Genomic DNA, 12,743 nt, shown 5'->3' with positions numbered 1-12,743 from the left:
GTAGTGACTGTCTCTCATGGGAAGATTCTGTGTGCAGAAACAGAAACAGAAATGTCAAGCAGACTTCTTTCTTGATTGTGTCGTTGCCCTAGACATTAGGAATGAGATATGTATGAGAAAAGAATTACGTGGTGGGGTCAAAGCAGAATTTTCAGTACCTACTGCAGAGCACAGCCCATGACAGATGGTCAACAAATAATTTTTGAATGTTATAAGGAGGAAGAAACAGCTAAGAACAATTTACTTAAATTTTTGAAGACTATTTCACTTGTGGGAAATTTCATAAGTCACCTTAAGAGGGTGCCAACGAATAGGCTTCTGCCAAAAGGAAAAACAAAATCCCCAAAATGAGTATGCAAATAATGTTGGTGTGACTGATATTACTTGGCTTCAAAGAAGCAATAGCCACAAAAAGCAAGGGTAAGGAAATATGAAACATTTCATAAGTGAGGAAACCAGATAAGAATTATATAAAAGAGCTTATTTTAAAAATAAACTACTAGTGAGTGGGAGAAGGGAGTATTAGTTGTTCTGAAAGACAAAAGGAAACTGTAAGACCAAGTCAGTTTTGCAGGCCCTCTAACAAACAGGTCTTCACCTCAAGGCACAACAATCACTCAGACATGTGGCACTCTCATAGAATCACTCCGGCCCAGAAGACCAAGAATTCCTGAAAGAACCAAGCTATGCAAATCTGAGCTTGAAAGTGGCCTGATTGAAGCCCATGGCGCCCTCACCTACCACAGCACCCGGCTGGCAGTAGATGTTCGAAGTGTGTTTGCTAACCAACTGGATAAATTAATAAACAAGAGGATGAGTCTTGAGTTACTTGGAAGTAACCTGAAAATTTTTTTTTACAAGAAGCCATTGGCATACTAATGTTTTGTTTTTGTTTTTGTTTTTGAGACAGAGTCTTGCTCTGTCACCCAGCCTGGAGTGCAGTGGCGCGATCTCAGCTCACTGCAACCTCTGCCTCCCAGGTTCAAGCAATTCTGCCTCAGCCTCCCAGTAGCTGGGATTACAGGCACCTGGCATACTAATGTTTTAATAATTAAAAATATTTTTAATTTCTAAAGCAATACCAGTTTGTTACAAAAATTTAACACTACTCAAAGGAAACCACTGTTACTTTGGTGTATGAGTCCTTCCCAAGACTTTTTCTATATATATACAATTGTTTCAATATGTGTGTATGTGCATGTATTTACTATATATGTGCACATAGATATACACATATATTCACACCTATAATTGCTTGACAAAGACTGGATCACACTATGCAATCTTTTATGCAACTTGCTTAATAACATTTTTAATTGAACAAAAAAATTTGCCATAACAATCTTTCCTTTTCTTTTTTAATATGTATACAGTTTTAGGCAAAGGACTTTTTCAATGCCTCTAGAAATAATTTTTTTTCAAATATTGTTTTGTAGATTTGTAAAATTATATCCCAAGTATACAGAGTTGAAAATGAAAGTTCCCCTTCCACCTGATTACCTCATAATTCCACATTCCCCCCTTCCCAAGATACTCATAGTAAAGAGTTGGAGCTCCATCCTTCTGGACTTTTTAGTGCAAACACCTAAACCATACACACACACACGTGTGCGTGTGTGTATATGTACATACATACACATACACATATATTTCGAAAGTATCTTGTTCATGTTAGAGAATATTTAATTTTGTATTTATGAGTTTATGAGTTGAAAGTATATTTAAACTCATTATTTACAAGCTTATTTATTTCGAGATTTCTCTATGCTAATATGCTGGTCCACTTAGTAGCTAATTGAACAGCACAGTGGCTAAAACACAGATTTGGAGCCAGACTATTGGGGTTCAAATCCCAGCTCTGCTATGACACCTTGGCCCAGTTTGCAATCTTCCTGTACCTGTTTGCCCTGTAAAAGGGATATCACAGGTTGGACCATATGCATATGACTTGTATGATTCAACTTAATGATAGTACCTATCTTACAGTACTAAGAAAAGTAATATAGCTCAACTTCCAAACTAGATCTCTTTATCCCTAGGACTACTGGTTCTTCCATTGCACACCACGGCTTATTACACAAAAGCAGAGATAACACAGCAATAAAGCCTGAATGCACTCTGTACTGCCCGTTATGGCTAAAGCTTAACCCAGCAATATGGGAAGAACCATTGGGTTACCGGCCTACCTACAGTTCCTGTCTCAAAATACCCTGGTGATTAAAGTAAGACCTTTTAGTTAATTTTATGTGTCAACTTGGTTAGGTTATGGAGCCCATTTGTTTGGTCAAATACTAGCCTAGCTGTTGCTGTAAAGGTATTTTTTAAATATATGATTAATATTTAAATCAGTACCCTCTGAGTTGAGCAGATTACCCTCCATAGTGTGGGTGGGCCTCATCCAATTAGTTGAAGGCCTTAAGAGCAACAAAGTAGAAGGTATTCTCCCTAAGACTGCAATAAAGAATCCCTGCCTAAGTTTCCAGCCTGGTGCCCCACAGAATTCAGACTCAACACTGCAACTTCAACTCTTACCTCAACGTCCAGGCCGCCAGTCTGCCCCACAGTTCTGAACGCGCCAGCCTTTGCAACTGTGTGAGCCAATTTCTTAAAATCAGTCATTCTCTCTCTTTCAATGTGAGAAATTTTGCTATCAGGAAGTGGGATGCTGCTGTGACAAATATCTAAAAATGCGGAAGTGGCTTTGACATGGAGTAAAGAATAGAGGCTGGAAGAATTTTGAGGTGTGTGATAGAAAAGAGATTATTGGGAGAAATAAAGAAGAATCTAGTGAGGGCTCACAAAAGAAAGGCAGGAGCTATAAAGTTTCTAATGTCTTAGAAAATACATTGTCAGGAACAGAATGTTGCTAGAAATAAAAATGTTAAAGATGCTTCTGGTGAGGTCTCAGACTGCAAATGAGGAATGTATTATTGGAAACTGGAAGAAAGGTGATCCTTGTTATAAAGTAGCAAAGGACTTGAGTGAATTGTGTTCTGTTGGATGGAAAGCAGAATTTGTAAGTGATAACTTGGATATTTGGCTAAGGAGATTTCTAAGCAAAGTGTTGAAGGCACAGCTTGGTTTCTTCTTGCTGCTTATAGATGTGAGTAAAATACAAGAGGAGAGAGATGAATTGAGCACATTATTATTAAGCATAAGGAACCAGAACTTGAAGATTTGGAAAATTCTCAGCCTATTCATATTGTAAAACATGAAAGAGAACACCAACAGTGTGGCTGGACAATGGTTTGCAAACAGATTAGGTATGTGACTTCTGGATCATCAACTATTTCAGCAAAAATACTGCTAGCTTGTACTGAACAGGACAGAAATGGGATGAGATGAAGAAATGCTGTCAGACTTCTGGGATTTTAGGCAGGATGGCCAAAAGAACTACCTAGATGCAAACATATGTTATATTTAAAGAGAAGAAAAAGCCCAAGGGTAGGGCAACCTTCTCAATTCCAGGGGCAGGGCAACCTCTTTGGTTCATCCAGGACTAAGGGGGTGTGATTGCCAAACCACTGGGCCCAGAGAACAGAGTGTGGAGCCAAAGAGGATTATTCTTAAGCCTTAAAATCTAATGGAATTTCACCTTCTAGATTTTAGACTTGAGACCTGTGACCCCTTTTTTTCCTTCTAGCATTCTCACTTGTGGAATAGGAATGTCTATCCTATTCCTGTCCCACCATTACATGCTAGAAGCAGACAAATTGTTATCTGGTTTCATAGGTTCATAGCTGGAGAGTTTTGCCCCAGGATGAATTATGTCCTGACCCATACCTGACTTAGATATTTAAGATGAGATTTTGAACTGAAGGGTTGATGCTGAAATAGATTTAGGACTTTCTGGGCATGGGATGGGGTGAATTTATTCTGCATGTGAGGACATGAGTTTTGGGGGATGTGGTATTGTGAAATATATATTTAGTCTTAGACCCTGTTTCCTGACATATGGCTCCTAAAACTCTGGAATCTCCTAAGTGATTAGAGTATCATTCATATGCTAATGAGACAACTGGTGGCTTGGGAATCCCTGGGTAGCTTCAGGATGTGTGCTGGTCACCAGAAAGACCAAGACACAATTAGAGGGTTGGGACTTTTAGCCCCATCCCTGACCTTTGGGGAGGGGAGGGGGGCTGAAAGTTGTGCCAATCACCAATCATCAATGGTTTAATTAATCATGTCTATGTAATGAAGCCTCCATAAAAGCCCAAAGGACTGGGTTTGGAGAGCTCTGGGATAGCTGGAAGATGGCATGCCCAGGGAAGGCATGAAAATTCCATATTTATTCCCACAAGCCTTGCTTTATACGTCTCTTCTATCTGGCTGTTCACCTGTATCTTTTATAATAAACCAGTAAACTCAAGTGCTATGGTTTGAATGTCCCCTCCAAAGTTTATGTTGACATTTAATTGCCAATATGACAATATTAGAAGATAAGGCCTTTAAGAGGTGATTAGGTCATGAGAGCTCTGCCCTCATGAGTGCTGTTATCACAGGAGTGGGTTAGTTATCGTGGGAGGGGGTTCCTGATGAAAAGGACAAGTTTGGTCTGATTTTCTTTGTCTCTTGTGCCTGCTGCCCTTCTGACATGTTATGATGCAGCAAGATGGCCCTCACCAGACGTGGCCACTTGATCTTGGACTTCCCAGGCTCCAAAAGCATGAGCCAAATAAACCTCTTTTCTTTATAAATTACCCAATCTCAATTATTCTGTCATAGCAGAATAAAACAGATAAAACAGTTACGTGTTTCCATGAGCTCTGTGAGCCACTCTAACAAATTAACTGAACATGAGAAGGAGGTATTGGGAACCCTGATTTTATAGCTGGTTGGTCAGAAGTACAGGTGACAATCTACAACTTGCAACTAGCATCTTAAGTGGAGGCAGTCTTGTGGGACTGAGCCCTTAACCTGTGGGATCTAATGCTATCTCCAGTAAGATAGTGTCTAGAAACTGATGGACTTACAGGACACCCAGCTAGTGTCTACTGGAGAACTGACTGGTTGCTGGTGGGGAGAACTTCCCACACATTTTGGTGACAAGAAGTGAAACATTCAGTGTTATATTCAGTATTGAGTGACTATGTAAGAGCAGGAGAAAACATTTTTTTTTCTTATCTCAGTGGGGCCAGAACGCAGACTGTTATGGGTTGAATTGTATAGCCCCCAAAATTCCTGTGTTTTAGTCCTAACCTCTAGCACCTCATAATGTGACTATTATGGACTGGACTGTTTCCTTCCTAAATTCATATGTTGAAGCCCAAACCCCCAATGTGAGGGCATTTGGAGAGGAGGTCTTTGGGAGATAATTGGTTTAAATGAGGTCATGAGGTGGAATCCTCATGACAGGATTTGTGCCCTTATAAGAAGAGACATTCTCTGCCATGTAAGGAGACGATGAGAAGTTGGCTGCCTGCAAGCTAGGAAGAGAGCCCTCACCAGAACGCAACCATGCTGACCCCTTGATTTCAGACTTCTTTCCTCCAGAACTATGGGAAAATAATTTCTGCTGTTTAAGCCACCCTGTCATTTTGTTATGGCAGCCTGTGCTGACTAATATAGAGACCTTATTTGGGAACAATGTCCTTGCATATATAATAGTTAGGTAAGATGAGGTCATTAGGGTAGGCCCTAATCCAATATGAATGGTGTCCTTATAAAAAGAGAAAACTTGTGCACAGAGACAGACATTCATAAAGAGAAAATGATGTGAAGAGACGAAGGGAGAAGATGGTCATCTACAAGCCATGGAGGCCTGGAACAGATCCCTCCCTCACAGCCTCAGAAGGAACCAACCCTGCTGACACCTTGATCTTGGACTTCCAGCCTCCAAAACTGAGATACAATAAATTTCTGTTGTTTAACTCACCCAGTTTGCAGCACTTTGTTGCAGCATCCCTGGCAAACTAACCCAATGCCCCTGAAAAACTCTGGTAGCCTGGTTTCCTACTAGGAAACATGGAACTTGTAAGACCCATATACATGCTTGGGAAAAGAGACACATTATTTTATTAAGAAATAATCTTCTATGTTGAAGTTCTCCATTTTAATAAATGAACAATAAGTTTTGAAAATGAAAATTTGCTATGCCTACAGGATCAAAAGTCATGAATTTACTAGCTATTCTTCTTTGCTATAAATATTTGAAAGTTTGGGTATTTACTGTTTATGCAAAATACTGTCATTTCTTTTTACTTCACTCTGTATTAAATTTAGGTTGAAACTAACACTTCCACTGAATTTGATATTTTAGAAGAATATTCAATATGTTCCTTTTTGAAATAATGCCAGATGTTCACATTAATTTAGATATTGGCTGATATAATGTATTTTACGACAAGCAATGCAAACAACTGAATATATTAGAAAACTTAGAAAGATCTTTTAGAGTTTATGATATTAAAAAATATTTTCAGCAACAAGCTACTGGAGATTCAAGTATTTGGTTTTCAATTACAAAAGGAAGTACTTTTAAGACTATGGTAGAAACTGAAGCCGATGCTTTTAATACAATCTCCATGGCAACATGGGAAGGAGCACAGCCTGGTGGGCTGAATGAAAGCCACAAACTCTCAATTTCAGACCCTACCATTAACTTCCCACAGAAAGCCATGTTTGTATCTTGGCATTTCATCTCTGCTATAAACAGAGGCACCCTGGCTTTATGCAAGAAAAGGACACTGCCTTAGTCCTATGTACTTGATATACTCATTTTATGAAATTAATAATATTTATGTTCTGAAACAATAGATTAGTCACACTACATTTCTAAGTTGTAGCAGGGAAATTAAACAGTAAATGGAAAATGCAAGTACTGACTAAATTCCCCAAATTTCATATAAACATAAAAGTGATTTCATTTGAAGGATCTACTTTATTTTCGTAAATGAACTGCCATGATTAAAAAAGTTTAATTTTAAAAACAGGTATTCAGAATTTGATTGGCTACTGAGCATCCTGACCCTATCATTTTGTTTACATTTTCATATTTTCAATAAGGAAATGTCTTCTATAGGAAACTGTATAATAACAATGCATAAGGGTTTGAACTGTAGTTTAATGAATTAGTTAAGATTTTCCTGTGATGATATCTTGCTAATATAAAGATCATTTGCTAAAAACACAGCAAAAATAAGAAATAAAAAGTCTCTAAACTACAAAAATAGATAATAATAGTTAACATTTGCTTTTTATTACTTGCCAGACACCATCCTGGGCTCTTCACAGGGATGATCACATTTAATTCTCACAATGACCCTATTAAATAGATATTATTATTATTCCCATTCTATTGATGAAAAGACTAAGCTCAGGGATAGTAAGTTGCCTGAGGTGGCCTTGTGGAGTTGGAATCAGGGCCTGTGCACTTCACCACTGTAAGATTCTCATAAACGTATATATTTTATTTGTTAATTTTATTCATGTAGTAATACAGTCAGAACCCAATTCAATTATTTTTATTCTAATTTAAATGCAATTCCACCAAATCTGGTTATCTGATCACCTTAGAAGTAGCAAATTAGAAAGATTTGGAGGAGGGCTCCTGTAAGCAGAAAACATTAAAAATACAGAAGATTGAAACAGGAAGTGAAACATAGCAAAACAGGATTATCCAGAGGAAGAAAAAGATAAACACGGTTTTGGGATGGCGTGAGTAGAGCTATGTAAATGGGAACTACCATTTGTTAAATACCTCTTACATGCCAGGTGTGTGCCTTTCTCATCTGCCAAGCCTCACATGGCCCTCCCACGCAGGCTGTTGTATCCCCATTTTGAGAAATCCCACAGCCTGCCCACGTTCTCACAACAGAAGGGCCAGACTTGTTGGGTGCAAAGTCCATGCTCTGAACACTGCCTCATATTGCCTATCTTGCATGGATTAAGAAACGAAAGAGGGAAAGAAAATCTTGGAGAGGTTTCTATTAACATGATTACAAGCAAAATGCTTTTTGGCATTGAAAGAGGGGTAATGGCTTCAGTTATGTGGAAAATTTACTCATATGAAATACATTTGATGGTGACAAATGAGGTACTATAGTACTTTTTTTTACTTAAAAAATTCAAACTTAGAAAAAGTTTAAATTTAGTTTCCTAAATTTAGGAAGCCCATAAACTAAGGTTGTGCAAGTGGGGAATTTTTCATTTGAGAGCCTATCTTTAACTACTATCCTTTTTTTAAAGTAGAACTATTGGGGTTTTACTTAGTGAACATTCTTAGCAAATTCAAGGCAATGTGCCAAGAAATAAAGAGTGGCATGAGAATGCCATTTGGAAGGGTTAGAAATTCAAAACAGAAATGTGTGTGTGTGCACATGCACACAAACACACACACACAGAGAACTCAATCACACATTTTCAGTTAGCAACACCAACTAAGCAAAAGAGCTGGGCTCATCCTGTTATATAACACATCTTTTTTTCTTGCATCCCTTATTGCCTAAAGGCTACTGTGAATAGGGAAATAGCAGGAAAACATTCTCACAAAGAATGAGCTCCTCTAAATAATATATACAATAAAACTGTCCAGCACATGACCAAAAAATTAATAAAGGCAAGTCCAGTTTTCTTGTGATGTTGAACGTGAGCATCGTTTCATTTAGCTGTTTCTCAGGAAGCATGTTATGCCCCTTTAAAACTGCTGACTTAATGCTTTCATGCACAGCCTCTCCCCTCCCCACCCGCCACCCCTTGCCTGGGTGTAAACCCTGGTGCCCACTTAGGCATGATTACCACTGGTGCAGCCCTGCCATTGGCGTCTCTCTCAAGGGAAAGAGCTTGGGGTAGACGATGGTAAACATAGGCTCACTACACCGATGACAGTGCCCCAGAGGGCAGTGCAGCAGCTCTAGGAGACTTCTGGGTAACGAGATTGGAGACAGAAAGTTCAAATCTGGAACACAGAAGAAAATCACGCACACGAGTAAAAAATCAGACTTCCTTAAACCAGGCTTCTTAAAATATTTGTTACCAAATAAGTTCAGTTACTTAAAAGTACTTCATGTTGAAAATTCTGTTATCTGATTGATACACACTGAATAGAAATCTAACATCATTTGAAAATGAAATTTTTTTTTATATTTTTGATACTAAAAGAAAACACAAATTCACTCATTTTAAGAGCCAGAAGCTGTCCTGAGGTAGAGGCAAGGAATAAGTGAGATAAAATATTTTTTAAGAACAAAGATCAAAAAGGAATAATTCACCCAAAGAGGATTTTGAAACTTTAATAAGAGTCAGAGAATTTTTGGAACTGACGACTAAAACTGACTTTCATTAAGTTCTCCCTAATCTATCAGGCATTTAGTATCAATCCTCCACCAAGGCTAAATCATATTTATTGAAGAGAATGAAAAGGAGGAAATAAAAAAAGAATGAAAAATAATGAAACCAAGCTTTTGCTTGTCTTACTCTCATGAGCTGTCATTAATAAAAACAGGGAGCTTCCTTCCCAGCTTAGTCTGAGCTACACAAAACAGACATTTAAAGCAAAACATCCCAGTGGCCCAGGCAATCTTGAAGACACATTTACACTGGGTTTCTACTGATGATGAGCATCCAACAGAAAGAGACATGGTCATGCTGAGGTGAAATCTAAAAATTATCAACTCATCTTTGGGAAGGAAATACAAATCATCTTTTTACCTTTTATATCTGTCCAGACTCACCAATAACACTTAGAAAAATGGAATTTACTGATTGGTGAACAACTATAATTTTCTGTTTAGCTTTTAAAACCAACTTAACTTTGCACTAGGCATTTCTGGAAGGTTAATGTGAGATGTTTTTGTATGGACTCTTTTTTAAGTAAAGACGAAACATTTCACAGTTTTAAAAACACCTGAAATGTATTTTTCATATTAATATTGCCTAGCGCTGTCTTAAAGCATTTCAGACATACACCCACAATACCTATCAAATCTGTGCACTGCCAAATCCTTTCCAAATTTTAGCTGGCACGCTGTGACAGTACTGCCAACGGCTCCCAGTACTTCTACCTCCTTTAGGTCTACATATTGCTGAGATGCAAGGAGGCGGCAAGGCAAAAACCTGCTCTATTGACGTATCCAACTTTAAGGACAAGATCTTTCCAAATTTCCCCTACTCCCAGCCTTTTACTTCAACCAAATACACATTCCCAAACACCAAGTTCCTTACTTGAAACTTGAACTTTTAAGCACCGTGCTTTGCAACTGACAACCACGTTTTTAAGAATGCTTCTCTGTGTCTGTAGGGGGTGCTAAAGTGATCAGTGTTAATAAAATATCAAAACTATTTTTCTTATTAGAAAAATCCTGTTGCACAACAAAGTGAATGGACTTAATGCCACTGAACTGTATACTTAAAGATGGATAAAATGGTTACTTTCATGTTATGTGTATTTTACCACAATAATTTTTTTTTTAAAGATGAACGCCAAAACAGGCGCACAAAGCACAAGGTTCACTAAATGAGACAGAAAAATAAGAAAACCAGAAGTCCCACGTACCTTTCAGCAAGCTGTGGTAGGTCTGATACAGCCTTCTCATGGCCAATTCCTGCAGAGGGAGGACATGATCATGCTCTGTCCCTATGGCCTTCACCTCAGCTGGGAGGAAAACGGTTCGCTGCCCTGATGAAAAGGAAAGCAGCTTCACCTCGGAAACTTGAATGGGAGCACCACAGCTGCAGAAAGACACACATTCACAGTATTATTAGCAATAAGGAAAAGAACATGGGTGCCAATAAAATGTGTTAATCAAAATATACATTTGAAAATTTATGACACTGCTGAATTGCCAGAATTCTTTTCAAAGTGAACAGATGCTATCCCGGGTTCCTTCATAAAACCTGGCCCAGCAATCTAAACTCATCAGTTGGAACTCAGCTAAATCATTGCTGAGGCCCAGTCACTTCCAGCAAGGATGAACTTTAAAGGAACTTTCCTTCTTAGGCTGTACACAATTTGCTTTGTAAATTTTACTTTTCCCAATTTTATTACCCTCTCCAAGTACGTGTTTTTCTGAAACTCTCAAAATTAAAAGAAAAAAAAAAGAGTACTTTGTTGAGTAACAGCATCTTGGTTTAACAGAATTTTTGTATAGAAAAACTTAAACCCACAAAGCAAATAGATTTTAAATGGCAGAAGATAACTTTATTGGATCCTTCCATAAACTTGTGGGGAAAATATTCTTGGCATACTCAATAAGCCAAGTCATGCCCTATTCCCTGCAGCCACTCATAACCAGAAGGCAGAGATGTCCTCGTTCCTAACGCTGCAGTGTTACCGAAACTCACAAATCCAATCTCATTCTATTTCTTGTGTGAAACCACTGGGTAACCTAAGAGCCTCAATACTTTTCTTGTCTAATGACAAACAGATGGCCAACAAACCTTGGCTCTGAAGACAACATGAAATAATATCACTAACCTTGACCAGATACAAGCAATGAAGCTTTGGGGACAGGACTGGAAGCCAGAAGCCCTTGATTCATTTATTTTTTAAAAGTTTCTTCATTTGTTCCTTCTCTCTATCAGAAAACATTTCCAGAGCCCTTACTATATGCCAGTCAGTTAAGATACTTAAATTAAGAAAAACAAGAATGAACCCTTCCTTTGGGAGAAAATCATTACAATTATTCTAATGTGGGGGCAAAGAAGGGTTGACTGACTCTGTCCAGGGAATTAGGGGAGATTTTAAAGATAAGACAATATCTGACTTAATGTTCAACTCACCTGGAATAAATGGAAATGTGTTATGAGCATTCCAAGCAGAGGGAACAGCATGTGCAGCAGTACAGAAGCCTGAAAGAATATGGCTACATCTTGGTTTCAACAGTGCTGGAAACAGGGATGCAGGGTATGGATGGGCAGGGGAAGGAGGCCAGGAATATTAGCTGAAGTTAGATGGTTTTAATTCACGGGGAAGACTGTTAGGTGTGGTTTTTTTTCTTTGTTTTATTTTGTTTTTTACCAAATATCTGACCACAGTATGGTAGACAGGAAAGGGACTGATAAGTGGCAAAGAGGTAAAGAGAACCCAAATACAGAAGGAAACAGAAATGGGGAAGTCTTTAGGGTCTTGAAAATGAGAGCCTGAGATAAACAGAAGAGGTATGGAATATCATTATGGGTAAGAAGCCAGTGGCTTTCTCTGTTAGTTCCTAAAGCAAATAATTCTGAAATGCGATTTTGTTCACATAATCTTTTATGCCAATCAAGATAGATTTAGAGAATTCCTTTTGTAATATTCCATACTATGGATGAACCACAGTTTATTAATTTATTCATTATGTTTATCCTGGTTTCAATGTTTTCCCTCCTACTACACATACAACATCACAATAAATCTTACATACAGTCCAATGCACAGATGTTTTTAATATAGTTAAATTCCCAAACTGAGACCACTGGCCATGAAAAATGAACATTTTAAATGCCTGAGATCTTTCCAAAAAGATTGGTAAGAAAGCATCCATTTCCCCACACAATCATCAGAACTGGATGTTATCATTCATTTTAGTTTTTGCTAGGCTGATTAATGGAAATGCCTCCTTGGTTACTAATGAGTTTGATCACCTTTTGTTAGGCTTGCTGGCCATTTATATTTCTTCTTCTGTAAACTGTCCACGTCCATCCCTTATCTCATTTTCTATTAAATTAAAATATATCAATTTGTAGGAACTTCCATATTGGCAATAACAATCCTTTGTCATATGCACCGAAATATTTATCGACAAAAATGTTTTTGTCTTTTAACT

General features: G+C 38.0%; 1 protein-coding gene across 1 annotated transcript in view; it reads right to left on the bottom strand.

The window, feature by feature from the left end:
- The window catches only part of LRRC28 (leucine rich repeat containing 28), a 137,033-nt gene that overhangs the window by 17,348 nt on the left and 106,942 nt on the right, over positions 1 to 12,743 (bottom strand). The window contains 2 exon segments of the mRNA XM_019011209.3: positions 8,737 to 8,896; positions 10,493 to 10,668. Coding sequence (XP_018866754.1) covers positions 8,737 to 8,896; positions 10,493 to 10,668 — 336 coding nt within the window.

The sequence above is a fragment of the Gorilla gorilla genome, chromosome 16 (assembly GCF_029281585.2).
Source record: "Gorilla gorilla gorilla isolate KB3781 chromosome 16, NHGRI_mGorGor1-v2.1_pri, whole genome shotgun sequence".
NCBI lineage: Eukaryota > Metazoa > Chordata > Mammalia > Primates > Hominidae > Gorilla > Gorilla gorilla.
Note: the sequence above shows the minus strand (reverse complement) of the source record. Positions and strands in the feature narration are given on the sequence as shown.